Source organism: Saccoglossus kowalevskii, chromosome 11 (genome assembly GCF_978046115.1).
Source record: "Saccoglossus kowalevskii chromosome 11, keSacKowa6.1, whole genome shotgun sequence".
In the NCBI taxonomy this organism is placed as follows: Eukaryota; Metazoa; Hemichordata; class Enteropneusta; family Harrimaniidae; genus Saccoglossus; species Saccoglossus kowalevskii.
Genome location: NC_140651.1, coordinates 37,473,644 through 37,494,803, shown reverse-complemented (window position 1 = coordinate 37,494,803; position 21,160 = coordinate 37,473,644). Strand labels below are relative to the sequence as shown.

The 21,160-nt window shown below is 38.8% G+C and overlaps 1 protein-coding gene across 4 annotated transcripts in view; it reads left to right on the top strand.

The window, feature by feature from the left end:
• The window catches only part of LOC100378265 (dystrophin-like), a 322,146-nt gene that overhangs the window by 79,624 nt on the left and 221,362 nt on the right, over positions 1-21,160 (top strand). For all 4 annotated transcript variants that reach the window (XM_085505169.1, XM_085505170.1, XM_085505172.1 and 1 more), the window contains 7 exons: positions 5,615-5,707; positions 9,330-9,407; positions 10,012-10,104; positions 14,878-14,966; positions 18,486-18,566; positions 18,987-19,102; positions 19,248-19,360. In XM_085505169.1, the coding sequence (XP_085361295.1) occupies positions 5,615-5,707; positions 9,330-9,407; positions 10,012-10,104; positions 14,878-14,966; positions 18,486-18,566; positions 18,987-19,102; positions 19,248-19,360 (663 nt within the window). The remainder of the gene's footprint in view (positions 1-5,614; positions 5,708-9,329; positions 9,408-10,011; positions 10,105-14,877; positions 14,967-18,485; positions 18,567-18,986; positions 19,103-19,247; positions 19,361-21,160) is intronic.

The following is a 21,160-nucleotide window of genomic DNA, read 5'->3' as shown; positions in this document are numbered from 1 at the left end:
TATGTGTGTATGTGTGTGTGTATGTGTGTCCGACTGTTCCACTGCTATCTCAAGAACCATACATCGGTTTTTGATGAAACTTGGTGCATAGATGCTCTGGGCCAATGCGCAGATTTGATTAGGTTTTGGTAAAAATCCATGCTCGTTAATTACCTAATTTGCATGATAATTAGCTAATTTTTAGCTGTTCTATGACTGTTCCACTGATATCTAAAGAACCACTCATTGGATTTTGATGAAACTTGGTACATAGATGCTCTGAACATATGCGCAGATTTGATTAATTTTTGGTAAAAATCCGTGCATATTAATTACCTAATTTACATGATAATTAGCTATTTTTTAGTGGTTCCATGACTGTTCCACTGATATCTAAACAACCACTCATTGGATTTTGATGAAACTTGGTACATAGATGCTCTGAACTAATGCTAGGTTTTGATTAGTTTTTGGTAATAATCCGTGGATACTAATTACCTAATTTGCATAATGATTAGTCAATTTTTGGTTTTTCCACTGATATCTCAAGTACTAATCATCACATTTCAAATGAAACTTGGTACATAGATGTCATACGACACTGCACAGACCTGATAGTTTTTATGGTAATATCAGTACATATTAATTACCTAATTTGCATAATTAATTAATTTTCAGCATTTGATATAAGTAGTTAGCATTACATTTCAATGAAACTTGGTACTTACATACTCAAGGACTATGCAGAGATTGATTGTTTTCGATAAATATTTGTGCATATTAATCACCTAATTTGCATAATTAGTTAATTTTCAGCTTTTCCATGGGTATCTCAAGTACTAATCATCGCATTTCAATGAAACTTGGTACATAGATCCTTTAGGACTATGCAGAGACCTGATTAGTTTTAGGGTAAATAATTGTGCATATTAATTACCTAATTTGCATAATTAATTTTCAGCTTTTCTACTGATATCTAAAGTACTAATCATTTACATTTCAATGAATCTAGAATTATGCAGACCCAATTAGTTTCCGGTAAATATTTGTGCATATTAATCACCTAATTTGCATAATTAACCAACTTTCACACTGATATCTCAGGTACTATACATCACATATCAATGAATGTACATGGATGCTGTAGGACAATAGACAGACCTGAATAATTGTGGGTTACAATCTGTACATATTAATTATCTAATTTGCATAATTAACCAATTTTAAGCTTTCACACTGATATCTAAAGTACCGTAAAAACTCCAAAATTTCGACCGGTTTTAAATAATTGGCGTTAGAAATGTGACATGTTTTTAGAGTCGTGGCCGAGTTGTAACTCAAAATCTAAACAAAGTCATCAATCAGTGAGTATTATGACAAGCAAAACAAAACATCAAGACGCGCAGAAGAGGTCAGCACAAAACTAATAGGTCAAAAGACAAAGCTGTCTCGCACTACCTAGGAAAACTTGCGAATGTTCGAAGTACAGGTACCCATTGGACAAAAGATACATGGAAGTTTAGCAAACTATCTCCCCGACCCAGTGCAATGTATCCGGTTAGAATCAAAGCTCACGTGTCCCTTATTTGAGGGACCAAATTCTGCCGTAAATTCGCCCTTGGATTAAAAAATAAAATGGGATTTAAGAAAATAAAATGGGACTTTTAAGGTGTATTTTGGCGTCATTTTTCGAACATTTCAATCAATCCTGCCGGCTAAAATAGAGTAAGTTTTACCGTAGTCATTGACGTCTGTCTATTCAAGAGTACACGTGTATGATTTTTATCGTGACTAGCGTGAGCGGGTAAGCTTCTTTTCGAGAATGAGCTGTTATCACTGTGAACAATGTTAAATTATTCTTCAGATGACCAGTTTATTTTTTAAAAACAACTAATTTTTTTATTTAAAAAAAAAATCATGCCGTTTTCGCATCAAAATCCAAGCCAAAATATCGTACTACAACATCAATCTCTTCGCATTGCGTTCAATAACATTAACATATTTAAATAAGCTATGGTAATTTGAACACGTTGGCATCATCCAGCTTTTTGATTGGTTAATTAGCGATTTGACCTATTTGACCTAAGAGAACATGGCGGATATCCTACAGCATCAAACGTTTATACGAGACCGGAATCATTCGCTTACGATGAAACTTAGTTGACTTTTATTTGTATTTCATAACCATTCAACAAATTTATTTTGTGTACATTATTATAATCACTACTGAGTACAGTAATAATCAACAATTCAGAAACGCAGCATGCCGAGATTTTTGTGTTCGTTTTTATTTGAAACTTCGTTTATTTAGAATATATTTTTGTTACCAATAAAATAAAAATCTCTCAGTCAATCAGAAACCCGGATTCATGCCTTCGAGGAAGGTCCCGTTTGAACGCTCACATCGTTTTTTTTTTTCGTTTGGGGGAAAACTAAAACTGGTCGCAATTTTCGAATAAGAATGAGTCGGCAATTTTTAGTGGAGTCGAAAATTTGGAGGTAAATAAAACACCGAAACCCGGCAAATAAATAGCCAATCGAATTTTTAGAGGGGTCGAAATTTTGGAGTTTTCACGGTACTAATTATTCCATTTCAATGAAACTTAGTACAAAGATGCTCTAGGACAATGTACAAACCTAATTAGTTTGGGGTAAAAATCTGTTCATATTAATTCCCTAATAAGCATAATAATTCATAATTTTTTGGTTCTAATCACATTTCAATTAAACTTGGAGACATAGATTTTCTGTTACATTGCGCAGACCTCATTAGTTTTACACTCAAATCTGGTCATATTAATTTTCTGATTTGCATAATTAGTTTTCAGCTAAGTAATTTCGAATTATATTTAATGTGTCTCCAATACTCTCAGCACATGGGAGTTCTTTCTAAGCTTTCTTTGATTTGAAAATGTCGTATTTTGGACATGCTTTGTCAGTTTTCATTCACATTTAGTACATAGATCATACATGTTAGGATACATGTCCCCGACCGTCCGTGAGTTCCTGAGTCTGTCCGTTCGTCCGTCCGTGTGTCCGTCTGTCCGTGCGTCAGTCTATCCAACATCATATTTCAGAATCCTGTGGACCGATTCCGTTCATTCTTTGCATGTGCCTAGTACCTTATGTGGGACATATGCACATGCAGTGGTTTAGCGATTCGATTCAAAATGGCCAACTGGCAGCCATTTTGTTTTTTGAAAATGTTGTATTTTGGACATGCTTTGTCAGTTGTCATTCAAACTTGGTACATAGATTATACATGTTAGGATACATGTCCATGACGATTTATTTCGCAATTGGATCAAAGATGGTCGACTGGCATGCATCTTGTTTTTGTTTTTTTATGCGGTATCTTGGACGTGCTCTGTCAGTTTTCATTTAAATTTGGCACATACATGTACTTTATACATGTTAGGATGCATGTCCATGACAATTTGTTTCAAAATCTGGTCAAGGATGGCCGATTGACTGCCATCTGACTTTTTGGCCTTACTACTATATTTCCACAATTTATGTACCATTTTCATTCGTATTTGACACATACATCATACATATCAGTGTGTTTCATAATCAGATCAAAGATGGCTGAATAACGGCTGTTTTTATTTTTGGCTATATTACTATGACATGAAACAAGTGTTTTGATGTAAATAAACAATCTGTTGTAAACGCCACTTGGCACTCAAGTTTCAAGGACACGCTCGCAACAACCCCTCAGCTTTAATATGACGAGCACAAAGAGAACTTAACAGGGACTGTGTCATTTTCAATGACTTGTTCATTTGTGTATCAATATGGCCGACTCAATGTTAAGCTATCTCTTTGGAAACAAGCAATTTTGAATGAGGGGCGCAGAATAAGGCGCAACTAGGGGGCGCACAATGCTTATTTTGGGAAATGTGCATCCTGTATTGATTTTGTATTGGTAGTGATCGCATGAATAAATCTTATCAATTTACTGTAAAACCATTTATTACCACTATTTGGAGCATATTCACTGGGAGTTAAGGTAGCAAGACTATTATTTGTGTTGAAAATTACGATTTTCACATTTATTTATTAATTGATGAAATGCACCATAAACTTTCATATGATGAAGTCAATATAACATAGAATGTCATGTAAGTTGGTTAAAATGTAGATTTTCTGAAGGGAAGCAAGGCAGTCTCAGTAGTGTTTTTCAAAATCAACAACACAGGTTTAATCTGTGTGCCTATAAGTTTCAAAGATAAACTCAAGACAAAGCAATGTTAGGATGTGTTATCAGTAGCTATCTGACACACAATGAGTGTTTCCAAACATTTGAGTGGTTTGTCTCCGCCCCTGTTTGTTTCACAGATTAGTCATTTGCATATGAATGTGTCAGACACAAGGTCACACAGCCACTGAAAAAAATCATTGATTTTGGTGTTTTCATATGCCAAATTTATCCAATTATAGCTATCCCATTCCTTTATTTTTTTGGTTTCCAATAGCCTTACACATTTGGATGTCCCTACACATGGTAAAACAGACCTTGATGGGAAAACAAATTGATTGTGCCGATAAACAAGCTTGAAAATCTTTGCTGTTACTTCATGGACGTTTTCTAGGAGTTTATGTTTTTCAAAATACAAGGTCTTTAACAAAAAATACCATATACTTATTGTCGTCGGATTAACACAAAATTTTCACAGCTTTAAGGTGACAATGAGAGGAACTTGAATGTGTCCAGACAAACTATTTCATCGATTATTTACCAACGAGTTGTGGTTTGAGTTGGGGGCAATGCGACTAAAACAGTAATTGAAATTCAGGACACTATTTTTTAAAACGCATTGCTTGAATAAAACTAACCAGACACATTCAATTTACCAGACTATTGAACAACTAGGAAAAGTGAAAAAAATACTTCTTATCGCCAGCATAAATGCGTAATTATTTTTTTTACAGAAAAAGTAATTTTTCACCTTTGGTTGAGTAACGCGTCGTAGAATGCAGATACGGGCATGCAAAATATACTTGTGAAAAGCTTGAAGTCTGGCGATTCTAAAAATATATACTTTCCCGGGTCTATTTGTAATAATTTAGTCACAATTAGAAGATGAAAACAAGTATGCAAATAATAGTCCCGCTACCTTAAGTTCACAAATTTGCCAGTAAAACGAGTTCTATTGTTATGTTTTACATGCTCACATTTAATTTAGCTGATTTTACTCGTAAATAGAGAAACGCAACAAACAATTAATGCGTTTTTACAGTAGCCTTTCATAAGATTGTAAGAAGTGTTTTTGTTTCTTGCTGAGGAATTCCATACTTCAGAAGGCTTTTGTCTTTTCAATTTTGAGTTTTTGTGAAAAGTTTTTAATACACTATTAAGGTTGATTGCAATTTTGGGAAGGAAAAATTTGATCTAGTGCGTAATATTTTCTTTCGATAGGTTATCACAGCAGGTGTTTAGCTTTAGGTAACGTTAACCAGTGCTAAGAGTCTCTCTGTGTCAGATTTAGCCCATACCAAGTTTTCACACATGTATGGCGGAACTATTTTAACTGTCCAGTCACTTGTTCGAGTACAGCATAAAACTAGCTAAATGTTAAGTTACATTTGGACTGGACTGTAGTTAAACCTATTTTTACCATGTTCTCCACAGGCAAACAAATCTCCACTTAAGGATTTATTTCGTGATCTCAGAGACGGGACTCATTTACTTGAACTGCTGGAGATATTATGTGCACAACAATATGTGAGTAAACTACAATATACAGATTTTCACAAACTGTACATGTCACTGTGAAAGTCACTGCAATTCTGTGTCTTTAGAACCCGAGTGAAAGTCACTGCAATTCCGTGTCTTTAGAACCCGAGTGAAAGTCATTGCAATTCCGTGTCTTTAGGACCCGAGTGAAAGTCACTGCAATTCCGTGTCTTTAGGACCCGAGTGAAAGTCACTGCAATTCCGTGTCTTTAGGACCCGAGTGAAAGTCATTGCAATTCCGTGTCTTTAGGACCCGAGTGAAAGTCACTGCAATTCCGTGTCTTTAGGACCCGAGTGAAAGTCACTGCAATTCTGTGTCTTTAGGACCCGAGTGAAAGTCACTGCAATTCCGTGTCTTTAGGACTCGAGTGAAAGTCACTGCAATTCCGTGTCTTTAGGACCCCAGTGAAAGTCACTGCAATTCCGTGTCTTTAGGACCCGAGTGAAAGTCACTGCAATTCTGTGTCTTTAGGACCCGAGTGAAAGTCACTGCAATTCCGTGTCTTCAGGACCCGAGTGAAAGTCACTGCAATTCCGTATCTTTAGGACCCGAGTGAAAGTCACTGCAATTCCGTGTCTTCAGGACCCGAGTGAAAGTCACTGCAATTCTGTGTCTTTAGGACCCGAGTGAAAGTCACTGCAATTCCGTGTCTTTAGGACCCCAGTGAAAGTCACTGCAATTCCGTGTCTTTAGGACCCCAGTGAAAGTCACTGCAATTCCGTATCTTTAGGACCCGAGTGAAAGTCACTGCAATTCCGTGTCTTCAGGACCCGAGTGAAAGTCACTGCAATTCTGTGTCTTTAGGACCCAAGTGAAAGTCACTGCAATTCCGTGTCTTTAGAACCCGAGTGAAAGTCACTGCAATTCCATGTCTTTAGGACCCGAGTGAAAGTCACTGCAATTCCGTGTCTTTAGGACCCCAGTGAAAGTCACTGCAATTCCGTGTCTTTAGGACCCGAGTGAAAGTCACTGCAATTCCGTGTCTTTAGGACCCGAGTGAAAGTCACTGCAATTCTGTGTCTTTAGGACCCGAGTGAAAGTCACTGCAATTCCGTGTCTTCAGGACCCGAGTGAAAGTCACTGCAATTCCGTATCTTTAGGACCCGAGTGAAAGTCACTGCAATTCCGTGTCTTCAGGACCCGAGTGAAAGTCACTGCAATTCTGTGTCTTTAGGACCCGAGTGAAAGTCACTGCAATTCCGTGTCTTTAGGACCCCAGTGAAAGTCACTGCAATTCCGTGTCTTTAGGACCCCAGTGAAAGTCACTGCAATTCCGTATCTTTAGGACCCGAGTGAAAGTCACTGCAATTCCGTGTCTTCAGGACCCGAGTGAAAGTCACTGCAATTCTGTGTCTTTAGGACCCAAGTGAAAGTCACTGCAATTCCGTGTCTTTAGAACCCGAGTGAAAGTCACTGCAATTCCATGTCTTTAGGACCCGAGTGAAAGTCACTGCAATTCCGTGTCTTTAGGACCCCAGTGAAAGTCACTGCAATTCCGTGTCTTTAGGACCCGAGTGAAAGTCACTGCAATTCCGTGTCTTCAGGACCCGAGTGAAAGTCACTGCAATTCTGTGTCTTTAGGACCCGAGTGAAAGTCACTGCAATCTCGTGTCTTCAGGACCCGAGTGAAAGTCACTGCAATTCCGTGTCTTTAGGACCCCAGTGAAAGTCACTGCAATTCTGTGTCTTTAAGGACCCAAGTGAAAGTCACTGCAATTCTGTGTCTTTAGGACCCCAGTGAAAGTCACTGCAATTCTGTGTCTTTAGGACCCGAGTGAAAGTCACTGCAATTCTGTGTCTTTAGGACCCGAGTGAAAGTCACTGCAATTCCGTGTCTTTAGGACCCCAGTGAAAGTCATTGCAATTCCGTGTCTTTAGGACCCGAGTGAAAGTCACTGCAATTCCGTGTCTTTAGGACCCGAGTGAAAGTCACTGCAATTCCGTGTCTTTAGGACCCGAGTGAAAGTCACTGCAATTCCGTGTCTTTAGGACCCGAGTGAAAGTCACTGCAATTCCGTGTCTTTAGGACCCCAGTGAAAGTCACTGCAATTCCGTGTCTTTAGGACCCCAGTGAAAGTCACTGCAATTCCGTATCTTTAGGACCCGAGTGAAAGTCACTGCAATTCCGTGTCTTTAGGACCCGAGTGAAAGTCACTGCAATTCCGTGTCTTTAGGACCCCAGTGAAAGTCACTGCAATTCCGTATCTTTAGGACCCCAGTGAAAGTCACTGCAATTCCGTGTCTTCAGGACCCGAGTGAAAGTCACTGCAATTCTGTGTCTTTAGGACCCAAGTGAAAGTCACTGCAATTCCGTGTCTTTAGGACCCGAGTGAAAGTCACTGCAATTCCATGTCTTTAGGACCCGAGTGAAAGTCACTGCAATTCCGTGTCTTTAGGACCCCAGTGAAAGTCACTGCAATTCCGTGTCTTTAGGACCCGAGTGAAAGTCACTGCAATTCCGTGTCTTCAGGACCCGAGTGAAAGTCACTGCAATTCTGTGTCTTTAGGACCCGAGTGAAAGTCACTGCAATTCTGTGTCTTTAGGACCCGAGTGAAAGTCACTGCAATTCCGTGTCTTTAGGACCCGAGTGAAAGTCACTGTAATTCCGTGTCTTTAGGACCCGAGTGAAAGTCACTGCAATTCCGTGTCTTTAGGACCCGAGTGAAAGTCACTGCAATTCCGTGTCTTTAGGACCCGAGTGAAAGTCACTGCAATTCTGTGTCTTTAGGACCCCAGTGAAAGTCATTGCAATTCCGTGTCTTTAGGACCCGAGTGAAAGTCATTGCAATTCCGTGTCTTTAGGACCCGAGTGAAAGTCATTGCAATTCTGTGTCTTTAGGACCCGAGTGAAAGTCATTGCAATTCCGTGTCTTTAGGACCCGAGTGAAAGTCACTGCGATTCCGTGTCTTTAGGACCCGAGTGAAAGTCACTGCAATTCCGTGTCTTTAGGACCCGAGTGAAAGTCATTGCAATTCCGTGTCTTTAGGACCCGAGTGAAAGTCACTGCAATTTCGTGTCTTTAGGACCCGAGTGAAAGTCACTGCAATTCCGTGTCTTTAGGACCCGAGTGAAAGTCATTGCAATTCTGTGTCTTTAGGACCCGAGTGAAAGTCACTGCAATTCCGTGTCTTTAGGACCCGAGTGAAAGTCACTGCAATTCCGTGTCTTTAGGACCCCAGTGAAAGTCACTGCAATTCCATGTCTTTAGAACCCGAGTGAAATTCTTACTGCTACACAATTTCATGATTTTCACTGTGAAATACAGACAGAAATTTGTCTTTTGTGAAATTAAAGCTATTTACAGTACCCTACAATACATTACATTACAAATAATTCCTCCTTTGCTTGTTACTACATTGTCCATATTTGGAGGAGGAGGAGGAGGAAGCTGCTATTATGTATTGCCCAGTATGCCAGGTCAAGTGATTTGACCCATGAACCGAAGCAATTATTCAACGGGAATTTTTTACCTAATTTAGTATCATAGTTTATGTACTTTTTTCATGAGTTGTTTTAGCACATACATAAAACAGAATTTGAAAAAAATAACCTAATGGAAGATTAATCTTCAATAACATGTCAGAGTAATACAACATTTTTATTTCAGAAAAGGGAGAAGGGTCGTATGCGCCTTCATCACCTCAATAATGTTAATAAAGCATTACAAGTTTTAGAGCAAAACAATGTAAGTATTACCCCACTAATATTGGCTACTTTAGCCACCACTCTCTTTCACACTGATATTAACTCCATTCACATTTTTAAACCTGATTTGGGTCGTGTTAAAACCTGTGTAGAAACTGTTGCAGTAGAGTCATCGTGTGCCCAGTTCTTGACAAAATAAGAACCCTATTACTGTACTTGACTGCGTTAGCGCCCACCCCCCACTTTTGGGACATTTGTATTTTCAGGTTCATGTTCGTCTAAGCGCCAATCCCTTTCAAAATGTCGCTAATTTGACTGTCATAAAACCTTGATCATTGCTTAAAAAATACTGGTAATTGTTTTTATATGATACAGCATGGATATTGACCATCATGAATATGTTGTGAATACGTACATTAATTTATTTCTTTTATTCCAATAATCCATCTGTTATATTCATAAGATCGCAATAAATTAAAAGCGATTGAACTAATGAGATATTATAGTCACTGTTATCTGAATAATTACAGATCGACAATAGAATGTGAATCGTGTCTGAAATATAGCCATAGGCTGAGGAGTCTTTTAATTTTTAATTTAATTTTTAACTTTAATGTGTTTTTTATTTGTTATTAAATTGGCAGATAAAATTGGTAAACATCAGTAGTAATGATATAGTAGACGGTAATCCTAAGTTAACATTGGGACTTGTATGGAGTATTATATTACATTGGCAGGTGAGTCAAATGTACCATGGTATATTATATTACATTGGCAGGTGAGTCAAATGTACCATGGTATATTATATTACATTGGCAGGTGAGTCAAATGTATCATGGTATATTATATTATATTACATTGGCAGGTGAGTCAAATGTACCATGGTATATTATATTATATTACATTGGCAGGTAAGTCAAATGTACCATGGTATATTATATTATATTACATTGGCAGGTGAGTCAAATGTATCATGGTATATTATATTACATTGGCAGGTGAGTCAAATGTATCATGGTATATTTAAGCAATAACCCCCGCCGAAGGCGGGTATACCACGAGATATTGCACAATTCACGACATATATGCACGAGCCGCAGGCGAGTGCATATATGGAGTGAATTGTGCAATATCAAGTGGTATACCCAACTTTGGCGGGGGTTATTGCTATTATATTATACCAGTATATTGACAATTCGATAAAACTTGTAAAAAAAGAGTTTATTTTCATCTACTAAAAGATCATGAATATGGCCCTTGAACATGAATATTTATAAGAATAGTATGTAGTTGTACGCTGAATGCATACAAAAATTGCATGCGCAACACAGTTCAAATTGAATACAAACTAATTTTTATTCCACATGAAAAAAAAAACATCCACGTTGAATAGAGCAGCGTAAACACACAAATTAGCATAACAAAGGATGACCTTTCTGACCTTTTACTGACCCACAACGCGATTTGAAATACAGGGTCGTGTACAGTTTGGATCATTTAAACAACGGATTTTCCACGTTTTCATTCCGGTTTTTGTACAATTTGGACTGTAATTTGCCCATTGAAAGTACAGTTGTGAAATAAACCGGTTTTGTGACTCATCATACTACTTGTAACTGTGTATATTTGACGTTCAGCGGTACGCGGCGGGACGCGGTGTATCATGTACGGCGACCGGCACAGCGACCTCAGTTCAAACATCTGACCTGGATACCTTTGGTATAACCAAAGTTTTGTGACAGTATGACTGACAAGTTTTGTCGTTGTTCTGGGGTAAGTTTGATGGTGTAAGATCGGATTTTCACATCGTTTTTGTGACACGTACATGATATGCCTTGTCTCAACTAAGGCCGAAAGACTTTGCACGCCGTCGCTCTAATACAGTGGTTGGTGTACACTCGGCACAAATCTGTAGCTTTCGAAATTACCTTCATCATCTCCTGTAATTTATTCACCCATAGTGAAGAATTGCAATATCATATATCGTCGTCGAATCCTGCGTTGTCCCGTGTTTTTTGAAACAGATGACAATTACCCGGGTGCACTGCAATTTTGTCAGCTGCCGCTACCGGACACCGGTTGTTATTAGTGGCAAACTGGCATACATTTTCGCCTGTGACTCATAGTTTTTTTGCATTTTTATGTCATTAAATCCCTCAATTATATCTTGTACTTAAAGATCATGTTTTCTTTGTTGGAAGTTCGCAATCCATCTCAAAGTAACAGCACTGAGAACATAGCGTTTTGGCGTTCGTGTCGGCACCTCACGGTGTTAAGGAACGGTGGTTTAGGTTTGTGTGGCGAACGACAATCACCCAACGACCGACGCTCACAACTTGGATCCCACCATTAACAAAAAGCAATATTATAGTTATATAACTGTTCATATGTTTTTAATTCAGTTTTTTTTTCAATATTCTTCTAAAATTCAACCACTATATTTACCTAAAAATCAAATAATACCGGTTTTATGCATTTTCGTATTAAACCTGTAGTCAATTCATGTTCCAGGGCCACTTGGTTTAGCCGTGCATTATCAGCCAATATACCATGGATTGCATATGCAAATTTTGTGTTTGGACCAATCAAATCAATGGATTAACACCATCAATATACTGGTATAATATAATATATTATATTACATTGGCAGGTGAGTCAAATGTACCATGGTATATTATATTACATTGGCAGGTGAGTCAAATGTACCATGGTATATTATATTATATTACATTGGCAGGTAAGTCAAATGTACCATGGTATATTATATTACATTGGCAGATGAGTCAAATGTATCATGGTATATTATATTACATTGGCAGATGAGTCAAATGTACCATGGTATATTATATTACATTGGCAGATGAGTCAAATGTACCATGGTATATTATATTATATTACATTGGCAGGTAAGTCAAATGTACCATGGTATATTATATTATATTACATTGGCAGGTGAGTCAAATGTACCATGGTATATTATATTACATTGGCAGGTGAGTCAAATGTATCATGGTATATTATATTATATTACATTGGCAGATGAGTCAAATGTATCATGGTATATTATATTACATTGGCAGATGAGTCAAATGTACCATGGTATATTATATTACATTGGCAGATGAGTCAAATGTACCATGGTATATTATATTATATTACATTGGCAGGTAAGTCAAATGTACCATGGTATATTATATTACATTGGCAGATGAGTCAAATGTATCATGGTATATTATATTACATTGGCAGGTGAGTCAAATGTATCATGGTATATTATATTACATTGGCAGATGAGTCAAATGTACCATGGTATATTATATTACATTGGCAGATGAGTCAAATGTACCATGGTATATTATATTACATTGGCAGATGAGTCAAATGTACCATGGTATATTATATTATATTACATTGGCAGGTGAGTCAAATGTACCATGGTATATTATATTATATTACATTACATTGGCAGGTGAGTCAAATGTACCATGGTATATTATATTACATTGGCAGGTGAGTCAAATGTACCATGGTATATTATATTATATTACATTGGCAGGTGAGTCAAATGTACCATGGTATATTAAGTGAATTGCTGTCAGGATAACCTTACTCTAACCCTGCACCCTGTACTCAGTTTTCATACACACTTTCCAGCTAAATGAAGTATATTCAATACCATTTTCACCTTGCCCAATACATCAATAATGGAAGGGAAAAGTATATTAGGGGAAAAATTTCTGTCCAGCATTGTCGGCATTATCGTTGTTAATAATTGTTATTGTGTGCATAATAACTTTACTAATTCTATTCCAAACTTTATCAAACTTGGTCACCTTATTCATCAGTATAAAGTCTTCCATGAGTATGAACAACAGATGTCCTTTATGAAAATATCATGCAAAAATTGAGAAAATCTGATAAAATATTTTGACTGTTTCTACTTGACTGATCACTGGTGATGCACATTCAAAAGTCACTGATATCAGTGCAAATATGCATTGTTGTCTGTGTTCAATGAAGCAAATCATTTATCTTGTAATAATATGATGGTAAAGTATCTCCCAAATCCCATGGGAGTACTAGACTGGGTTTCAAAACCAACTCATGGAGAGAGTTTTGCAGAGAGAGTCTGATATACATTTGCAAACCTACCAATAACATTTTTACAGAAAACAGAAAATCTATATAAGCACTCCTATGAATTGGGTGCCAAACTTTGATCAAGATCTGAAGCTAATAGAAAATCTGTTCAGTTCAAAGTTATTAATTCAAAAACAATACATAAAAATACATAAAAAGCAAATTGTTGCATCCACATTTTGAAAAGAAAATTGTACTCAAAAATATGTATTCTGTATTTGACAAACAGTTCATTCGACAAATGAAAACTCACAGGAATATGTTTCAGCTATTGGAACAGAATGATAGAGTTTTTGTAATACTAGTTTAAAAACGCACTTCAAAAACAAAGATTGCAGTGTTTGAAGATGTAGATTCTCAGGAGGCAACAGTACTGTTGACTTCTCTCTCCACTGGACACCAACTAACTATTTAAGTTGATTTGCATACAAAGCAGAGCTTGCAACATGATAGCTCTTCATAGAGGTTTTATTTTTTACTTTTCAAATAATACAGTAGTCACACAATGAATATAATAAGGCAGTTCATATTTGTCTCAGTGAATCGTTAATTTTTGACAGACACCTGTACAAAATACTTGGGGGGGGGGCAGCTAAGATTCTGTTATCTTGCATGTTTTATGAATTGATTCACGTCTACATGCAGCACTTTTTTTCTGAGATCAGGCATTTTGTTTTTATACTAAAATATCTCAATTACTTTGAATAAAGCTGAAAATTATGTTCCTTAAAATAATTAAACAAATTAGGCACCAATGTTTTTGTAAGATATTCACATCTATCAAGGACATTCGGTAAACTGCTTTCCCACTGTTGGTTCAACCCCAAAACTTGTTTGTATTCATAATTAATTATGACAATGCATATTTATATTGAAACAAACTATGATAAAGGGAATTATATTATATAACAAAGGGCAAGGTCATCAGAATTCAACTATGTTGTTTTTGTTCATGTCCATGCTGATTCCTCACTAATATATCATCGGAATCATTTGAAAGTATGCCCAAAAGTTTTATACTTGCAGGTTTTACCATAGGTTGTGTTATTTTGTGATTTGATCAAATTTGTTCAGAATAAGTGGTCTAAATTCCTGAAATTGCAAGCAGTGAAGGTGTCTGGACCTATTTCTCGAAGTGAATGTCATTTTGTAGTTTACATAAAAGTATAGTTTGGTTACATTTATGTTACATGTACCTTGGTTCATGTCATACTTTTTTTTGGATCAGATTAATAAATTGAGCATTTCAGCAATCGAAAATAGGATTGGATCAACTTTTACACAGTTTTGCTGACTGTTCCTGTAAAACTGTTGCAATGTGGATGGATGAGACAAATTTTTACAATAAATCATTGTGATTCTCACTGTAGGTTAAAGAACTAAAAGGAGTAATGGAAGAATTCCAACAAAGCAGTTTGGAAAAAACTTTAATGAATTGGTGTAGACAATCAACAGAAGGGTAAGTTTGTTAAATGTGGAATTTAAGGTAGAGATGCAGTTTATTTGGCTTGCTTTTTAATTGAGTAATTTGACAATGAAGATGGTATTATATATCCAACATGTTATATATTTTTTGAAAGCTTATTATACAAACTTTGTAAAAACTTGTCTTTATTTTAAATATCCAGAATGTGTTTTTGATTTTGGGTCAAAAATATGCTTTTTTGGACAAAAGTGGTTTAAAAAAAATTAGCTTAAAAACTTCAAGTCTGTTTGTGGGTAAAATTACATCACTGGATACCTTGGTATACTACTAATTCAAATGCGTCCACTTATCTCTCTAACGGCTTTCAAAGTCGCACAGCATGAACTCAAAGTTCACTCTTTTTAGCTCCGCTGTCGACTTTGTGGAGCGGAGCTTATCATATGAGTGATTGTCCGTCGTTGTTCGTCGTCGTCCGTGTCAATGTTTTACTTTTTCGACTTCTTCTTGAAAACTACAAGCCTGAATGCTTTGATACTTGGTGTATATGTACCTTGGGTAGACCTCTCTTAGGTTTGTTCATTTCATGTTGATATCTTCAATTCTCTAATTTTGGTTAATATTTTTGTCATTTTTGGTAAAAAGTGATATTTTCGACTTCTTGTTAAAAACCAAAAGTTCATTTGCTTTGATATTACATATATAGATACTACATGTAGACCTTTCTCAGATTTGTTCATTTCGTGATGATATCTTCAATTCTCTAATTTTGGTGAATATTTTTGTCATTTTTGGTAAAAAGTGATATTTTCGACTTCTTGTTAAAAACTGCAAGTCCGATACTATACATATTGTTCATTTTCTAATGATGTCTTCTGTTCTTTAATTGAAATGTGCATTGCTAACAGCGGAGCTATCTCAGCCGACAGGCTGCTTGTTTTAATATCGCTTTTCATTCGCTATATATTTTCTATACTCTATTTTATATTCTCTGTACTTATCATTAGTAGATGTCTTCATCCATCTTGATTCTTCAGCAAAAGATTAATAGTATAACTTACACCTTAAAGGAGAACCGATACTATAAATAGGGGCAAGATGGCCACCACAATTAGTATGCTAATCCAAACCAAGCCGCTCATGTGGCGGGAGCTCCGGCAAATGTGCCATTTACGATTACAAGCTGTGATTAAAAATACATTTCTATTGGGGCATGAATATGTACGCTAACGATTACATTCGCTGGTTGGGCTTTTGATGTATAAAAGTTGTTGTTTTTGGTCAAAACGTGCCGCGACAAGTAAAAATCATGAGTTTAAAATGACGACTAATGTATGCAAAATTGCCTGTCAATCACAGTTAGAGTAAGTGAGCATATAATTAGCATTCGTTTACTTAGTGGCCAGAGGCGTAGTTAATTACCCATGAGCATGTGGTGCAATCCATGGCAGGGGAACAGGGGTGCAGTGCCCTGATACTCTCGACTGGTGCAATCCATGGCAGGGGAACAGGGGTGCAGTGCCCTGATACTCTCGACTGGTGCAATCCATGGCAGGGGAACAGGGGTGCAGTGCCCTGATACTCTCGACTGGTGCAATCCATGGCAGGGGAACAGGGGTGCAGTGCCCTGATACTCTCGACTGGTGCAATCCATGGCAGGGGAACAGGGGTGCAGTGCCCTGATACTCTCGACTGGTGCAATCCATGGCAGGGGAACAGGGGTGCAGTGCCCTGATACTCTCGACTGGTGCAATCCATGGCAGGGGAACAGGGGTGCAGTGCCCTGATACTCTCGACTGGTGCAATCCATGGCAGGGGAACAGGGGTGCAGTGCCCTGATACTCTCGACTGGTGCAATCCATTGCAGGGGAACAGGGGTGCAGTGCCCTGATACTCTCGACTGGTGCAATCCATGGCAGGGGAACAGGGGTGCAGTGCCCTGATACTCTCGACTGGTGCAATCCATGGCAGGGGAACAGGGGTGCAGTGTCCTGATACTCTCGACTGGTGCAATCCATGGCAGGGGAACAGGGGTGCAGTGTCCTGATACTCTCGACTGGTGCAATCCATGGCAGGGGAACAGGGGTGCAGTGCCCTGATACTCTCGACTGGTGCAATCCATTGCAGGGGAACAGGGGTGCAGTGCCCTGATACTCTCGACTGGTGCAATCCATGGCAGGGGAACAGGGGTGCAGCGCCCTGATACTCTCGACTGGTGCAATCCATTGCAGGGGAACAGGGGTGCAGTGCCCTGATACTCTCGACTGGTGCAATCCATGGCAGGGGAACAGGGGTGCAGTGCCCTGATACTCTCGACTGGTGCAATCCATGGCAGGGGAACAGGGGTGCAGTGTCCTGATACTCTCGACTGGTGCAATCCATGGCAGGGGAACAGGGGTGCAGTGTCCTGATACTCTCGACTGGTGCAATCCATTGCAGGGGAACAGGGGTGCAGTGCCCTGATACTCTCGACTGGTGCAATCCATGGCAGGGGAACAGGGGTGCAGTGCCCTGATACTCTCGACTGGTGCAATCCATTGCAGGGGAACAGGGGTGCAGTGCCCTGATACTCTCGACTGGTGCAATCCATGGCAGGGGAACAGGGGTGCAGTGCCCTGATACTCTCGACTGGTGCAATCCATGGCAGGGGAACAGGGGTGCAGTGCCCTGATACTCTCGACTGGTGCAATCCATGGCAGGGGAACAGGGGTGCAGTGCCCTGATACTCTCGACTGGTGCAATCCATGGCAGGGGAACAGGGGTGCAGTGCCCTGATACTCTCGACTGGTGCAATCCATGGCAGGGGAACAGGGGTGCAGTGCCCTGATACTCTCGACTGGTGCAATCCATGGCAGGGGAACAGGGGTGCAGTGCCCTGATACTCTCGACTGGTGCAATCCATGGCAGGGGAACAGGGGTGCAGTGCCCTGATACTCTCGACTGGTGCAATCCATTGCAGGGGAACAGGGGTGCAGTGCCCTGATACTCTCGACTGGTGCAATCCATGGCAGGGGAACAGGGGTGCAGTGCCCTGATACTCTCGACTGGTGCAATCCATGGCAGGGGAACAGGGGTGCAGTGCCCTGATACTCTCGACTGGTGCAATCCATGGCAGGGGAACAGGGGTGCAGTGCCCTGATACTCTCGACTGGTGCAATCCATGGCAGGGGAACAGGGGTGCAGTGTCCTGATACTCTCGACTGGTGCAATCCATGGCAGGAGAACAGGGGTGCAGTGCCCTTTTACCGAATTGGCGATTGAACTTTCAAGTCAGAAATATATTTCTTGAGCTGCTCACTTCCGTGCTGCTGTACAACTTGAAATCTTTCTGAAATGTATTTTTCTCCATGTAAACTTCCCAGCAACACCAGCCTTCCGAAATGACGTTTCCAGGTCGATTTGCCAGGTTGCTCCGCGCCTGTGTGTGCTCCCTCTTATTATTTATAGTTATTTTTTTCTAGAAAAACCCCTGCATGGGATTGAGCAGTTCCCCTTTAAGGTCTGAAACTGAATACCAACATTATGAATAAATGTTTTCCACCATATTTTTATCAGGTACAGCCATGTGGATATTAAAAATTTCACTACATCCTGGAGAGATGGTTATGCTTTCAATGCTCTCATTCATAAATACAGGTAAGAACACAAATCATTTAGAAGCAAAAACAGAATATTTATTTTATCGCCAAACTCAAATGACTTAATTTAGTAATAAGAGAGTGCATGTCTCCTGTCTGGTCCAATTTTACAATGCAGGACATGTCTCCTGTCTGGTCCAATTTTACAATGCAGGACATGTCTCCTGTCTGGTCCAATTTTACAATGCAGGACATGTCTCCTGTCTGGCTCATGCAGCAACAAACATGTTGTAATGGAATTTTGTTACTGAGCACAAATACATCATAATAGATTCACAATCTATTATTGGCTGATTTTGTATAAAGCTTTTCACTGGCATTTAAGATGCAAGAAGATGGCGTCTCCATTAAACTAACTGCTCAAGGCCAAGGCAATCAACTTTACCACATAAATATTTTCTTATGTTTTATTTTTTAGACCTGATTTATTTCGATATGAAGATGTAATGATGTTAAATAACGACAATAGATTGGATCATGCATTTAGAGTTGCATATGACATATTGGGAATTGATAAGTTGTTAGATGCAGAAGGTAAGTTATCTGATTACAGTAAAATGGTCCCTGGATAAGGTGATAGATATTTAATTATTTTCTGAATATTGTTTTCAAATCTCAACATTTCTCATTCTCAACACACTGAATCATATGAAAAATAAGTTATTTATTCCATTGATAGATGTCAACTGTGATCAACCAGACAAAAAATCTATTATGATGTATTTGATGTGCTATTTTCAAGTGTTACCACACCAGCATGTCAAAAAAGAGAAAGTGTCATCTCAACTGCAGGTAATTACTTCTACATTTGGATTATTATCAATATCAACAGCTTGATTTGTATTTCTTTTATTTTTCGGCCGCCGTTGTCATTGTTGTTGTAAACTTTTCTTGTGTATGCAATAACTCTGATAATATTTAGCAGATCCTAATAGATATTTAGTCAATCTGTAAACATTGATGACCAATTAATTTGTTGGTGCTGTTATGCCCAAAATTGTATTTTTGGTGATTTTGGTGATTCCTATGGGTTTCTGTCCTGCGTCTGTCGTCCATCTATCTATCTATCTGTCTGTCTGTCTGTCTGTCTGTCTGTCTGTCTGTCTGTCTGTCTGTCTGTCTGTCTGTCTGTCTGTCTGTCTGTCTGCCTGTGCACGACTTCTTCTCAAAAACCACCGAACCGTTTGACTCTATTTTTGGTGTGTGGATGCCTTGATGAGTGTAGATGGTAATTTGTTCATGAGAAGTCAATCTGCCAAAAATTATGCAAATTAGCCCCCCAAAACTCTACCGTGGCAGTTTATAGAGTGCCATCTATAGTATGGTGTTGGAATAGCTTTGTTTATGAATAAGTCTGTGCGTTCCTGTGTCGGTCAGTCGAATTGTTTCCGTCTGTGTGGGCAGGTCGATTCTTCTGTTAAATCGACTGAATTCCTTCCAAAGACTAAAGTGGTTATGGATGTTGTGGAACTCTTGGGACAGACGAAATCGTGTTGTCGTGGAATTTAGTGACTTGCAGAAATCTTTTCCGAAAGTTGTGGTTGTGTGGGTCGACCGCAGAGGTTGCAGTCTGCTGTTGTCATTATGTTGAACGAAACCGTGGTTGAACCAAGTATCCAGGTTACTGTGAGTACAATTGTTTTGTACGCCAGTAATAACTGTTTCCAGTAGATCGACTCGACCAATTATGTTGTCCCGTCGAGATTTCAACTAAAGTAAAGATTGTTCTTCGTTCGTATCACTTGACTTTCTGTTGTCGACATCCAGTCGGACTGACTTGTTTACCCTCTCAGACATTTACCAAACTTTGATTCGTGTGACCTTCAGCATCAAGTAGAAAGTGCATAAATTGACTGTGACATTTTACTGTTGTGCATTTCCCGGATCTACATTGTAATCAAACTTATTAGTCCCCGTTCGAACGAAGTCCGAAAACGGGGACTTATAATTCGGTCTCCGTCTGTACGTCCGTCCGGATTCATATCTCAGAATCCCTTGGACCGATTCTGTTTATTCTTTGCATGTGGTTAGTACTTTATGTAGGACATATGCACATGCAGTGGTTTAGCGATTCGATTCAAAATGGCCGACTGGCAGCCATCTTGTTCTTTGAAAATGTATTTTGGACATGCTTTGTCAGTTTTCATTCAAACTTGGTACATAGATTATACATGTTAGGATACATGTCCATGAGGATTTATTTCACAATTGGATCAAAGATGGCCGACTGGCAGCCATCTTGTTTTTTGAAAATGTTGTATTTTGGACATGCTTTGTCAGTTTTCATTCAAATTTAGTACATAGATCATACATGTTAGGATACATGTCTCCGACCATCCGTGAGTTCTTGAATCTGTCCGTCCGTCCGTGTGTCCGTCCATGCGTCCGTCCAGAGTCATATCTCAGAATCCCTTGGACCGATTCCGTTCATTCTTTGCATGTGCCTAGTACCTTATGTGGGACATATTCACATGCAGTGGTTTAGCGATTCGATTCAAAATGGCCAACTGGCAGCCATCTTGTTTTTTGAAAATGTTGTATTTTGGACATGCTTTGTCAGTTGTCATTCAAACTTGGTACATAGATTATCGT